The 1,965-nt window shown below is 50.4% G+C and overlaps 1 protein-coding gene across 1 annotated transcript in view; it reads right to left on the reverse strand.

Moving 5' to 3' along the window:
• Positions 1 to 279: 279 nt before the first annotated feature.
• Positions 280 to 1,965, reverse strand: part of NOTUM (notum pectinacetylesterase homolog (Drosophila)) — a 6,541-nt gene continuing 4,855 nt past the window's right edge. Inside the window, exons 7-8 of the mRNA XM_010135211.1 lie at positions 1,820 to 1,867; positions 280 to 1,710 (exon numbers count right to left, since the gene is read on the reverse strand). Coding sequence (XP_010133513.1) covers positions 1,404 to 1,710; positions 1,820 to 1,867 — 355 coding nt within the window. The 3' untranslated portion in view covers positions 280 to 1,403. The remainder of the gene's footprint in view (positions 1,711 to 1,819; positions 1,868 to 1,965) is intronic.

The raw sequence follows: 1,965 nt of genomic DNA on the forward strand, positions 1-1,965 counted from the left end.
ACAAGGGAATGCCAAGTCAGCACCAGGAACCCCCGCAGAGCGGATGTAAGTGATGCTCCCCGAGCCAGTCTGTCCACACCAGCTGCAGTTCGCTGCGGCGTGAAGCTGCTCTGCGCCTGCCTGGGGGCTTTCCCTGCTGAGGAACGGCCTCTCGCTCGCTCCAGCTCCAGCTGCACACGCCTGATCCCTGCCCTGTCCTGCTCCCACCACCATCCAAGGGGATTCTCTCTGTTCCCAGGTGGGTGTGTTCCCAAACGACCAGAATGAAAATCTGCTGTGCTTGTCTTGTGTCCTCTGCCTCGTCTGTCCCAAACGCTCCCCGTGTTAAGGCGGGCCAGTCGGTCTGGTCAAACACCTCTCTCACTAGCATAGGACTTTGCTGCACACACGGATCTCCCTGCAGCTTAAAATGCAAACGCCCTGCAACACCCGGCACATCAGCCAAGCTGAAAATGCTCGAGTACTCAAACACCAGATCCCGGGTGAAAACCTCTGTACTTAGACCTGGCATTACAACCTCTCCCTCAGAGAAACAACGACAAAGCACACTGCAAGGGGAAGACAGAAGTCTAATTAATACAAACGTCAACACCACCCTCAGCCCTCTCCCAGGCACAAGTGATCATAAGGATAACCCATCCGAACGAGCAGCATATACAACTTTACAAAGACATCGGTACGGTTCTCTGGTCAGCCCTTATAAATAGCGTTTTACATATTAAAATAAATATGTCCACGTTGCCAAAGTAGCAAGAGGTTTCTTCGTTATTTAAAAAAAATATGTTACAAAACAATATCATTTATATTTCTTGCTTAGTTTAAAAAAAGTAATAAAAAACTCATTTTATAAAATAATACGAAAGTAAATTGAGTATAAGAGTGTCCATCCCTAGCACGCGTCCTGGGTTTGTACGTCATGACTCATCGAGAGATGCTGACCTCCAGGAAGTCATGTTAGCATTCCTTCACTTCTGGTTGGACAAAAGAAATCCAGTGCTTGCTTTTTTCACCACTTGTATCAAGTCTATGATGTAAAATTCATGGCAAGAAGTCCTGGAGCTGGGGAAGGTTCTCTTTGCTGCTATTTATGGCTTTGCTACTCCCTGTATCAGATTGCCTTGTGTAACACAGGAAGAGGATGTGAATGGCCAGAACTGAGCCCTGGAGCTTGGAGGTAACGAGTTCCAGTCAAATAGCGTAAGCAAGAAATTGCCTTTTTTTTTTTTTCTTGACACATCCTACATGTGCAAGAGTGTGGGAGCACACGGGTGTGCACTGGTGTGAGCATGCATGGGCGTGAGCGTGCATCTGCCTACATGAGCGTAGGGAAGATTAGAAAGGGTGGGAGAAGGGCTTAGCGTCTCCTCCTGATCTCACCTCCCTGCCCCTCTGAAGACCCCTCCCTAGTTACCACTGCTGAGCATCCCCAGAAGTTTACTGGGCTCCAGGCCCTGTTGCTGTGCCATCTTCTGCACGTCAAAACCCATGTGCATGAGGAACTGGATCACATTCATCTCCTGCCCTGTGAACTGGTCCCTGATAGTGGGGCACGAGGGGTTGCAGTGAGGCCACGGGCAGCTGTCGATCAGATGAATCGGGCAGCCTTTCAGAGGCACCTTCCCATTTTTGTTGCTCTCATGTAAGCTCCGGTCCCAACAGTGCAGGGCACGGGGTAGTGACGTCCCCTTCACCTGGATGTCTGTCCAGTGACTGCAAAGACAAACCGTACAGATTGTATGAGAGGGGTCAGGCTGCCGGGACCAGTTCATTCCCCACCGCTTCCCCGTCCACCTTCCACAGGGTCTGCAAAAACACTCACTTGCGTGTGATGATCTCATGGGACAAACAGGCCGGCGCAAAGCTGGCGCTGAAGGACAAAAGGAAGCGCGGGTTAGATCTTGGAAAGACACAGTAACTCCTGCTAAACAGAACCTTCCGCACTAGGTAGAGGGTGGAATTCCTGCG

This window comes from Buceros rhinoceros, unplaced genomic scaffold (genome assembly GCF_000710305.1).
Source record: "Buceros rhinoceros silvestris isolate BGI_N320 unplaced genomic scaffold, ASM71030v1 scaffold30924, whole genome shotgun sequence".
Lineage (NCBI taxonomy): Eukaryota > Metazoa > Chordata > Aves > Bucerotiformes > Bucerotidae > Buceros > Buceros rhinoceros.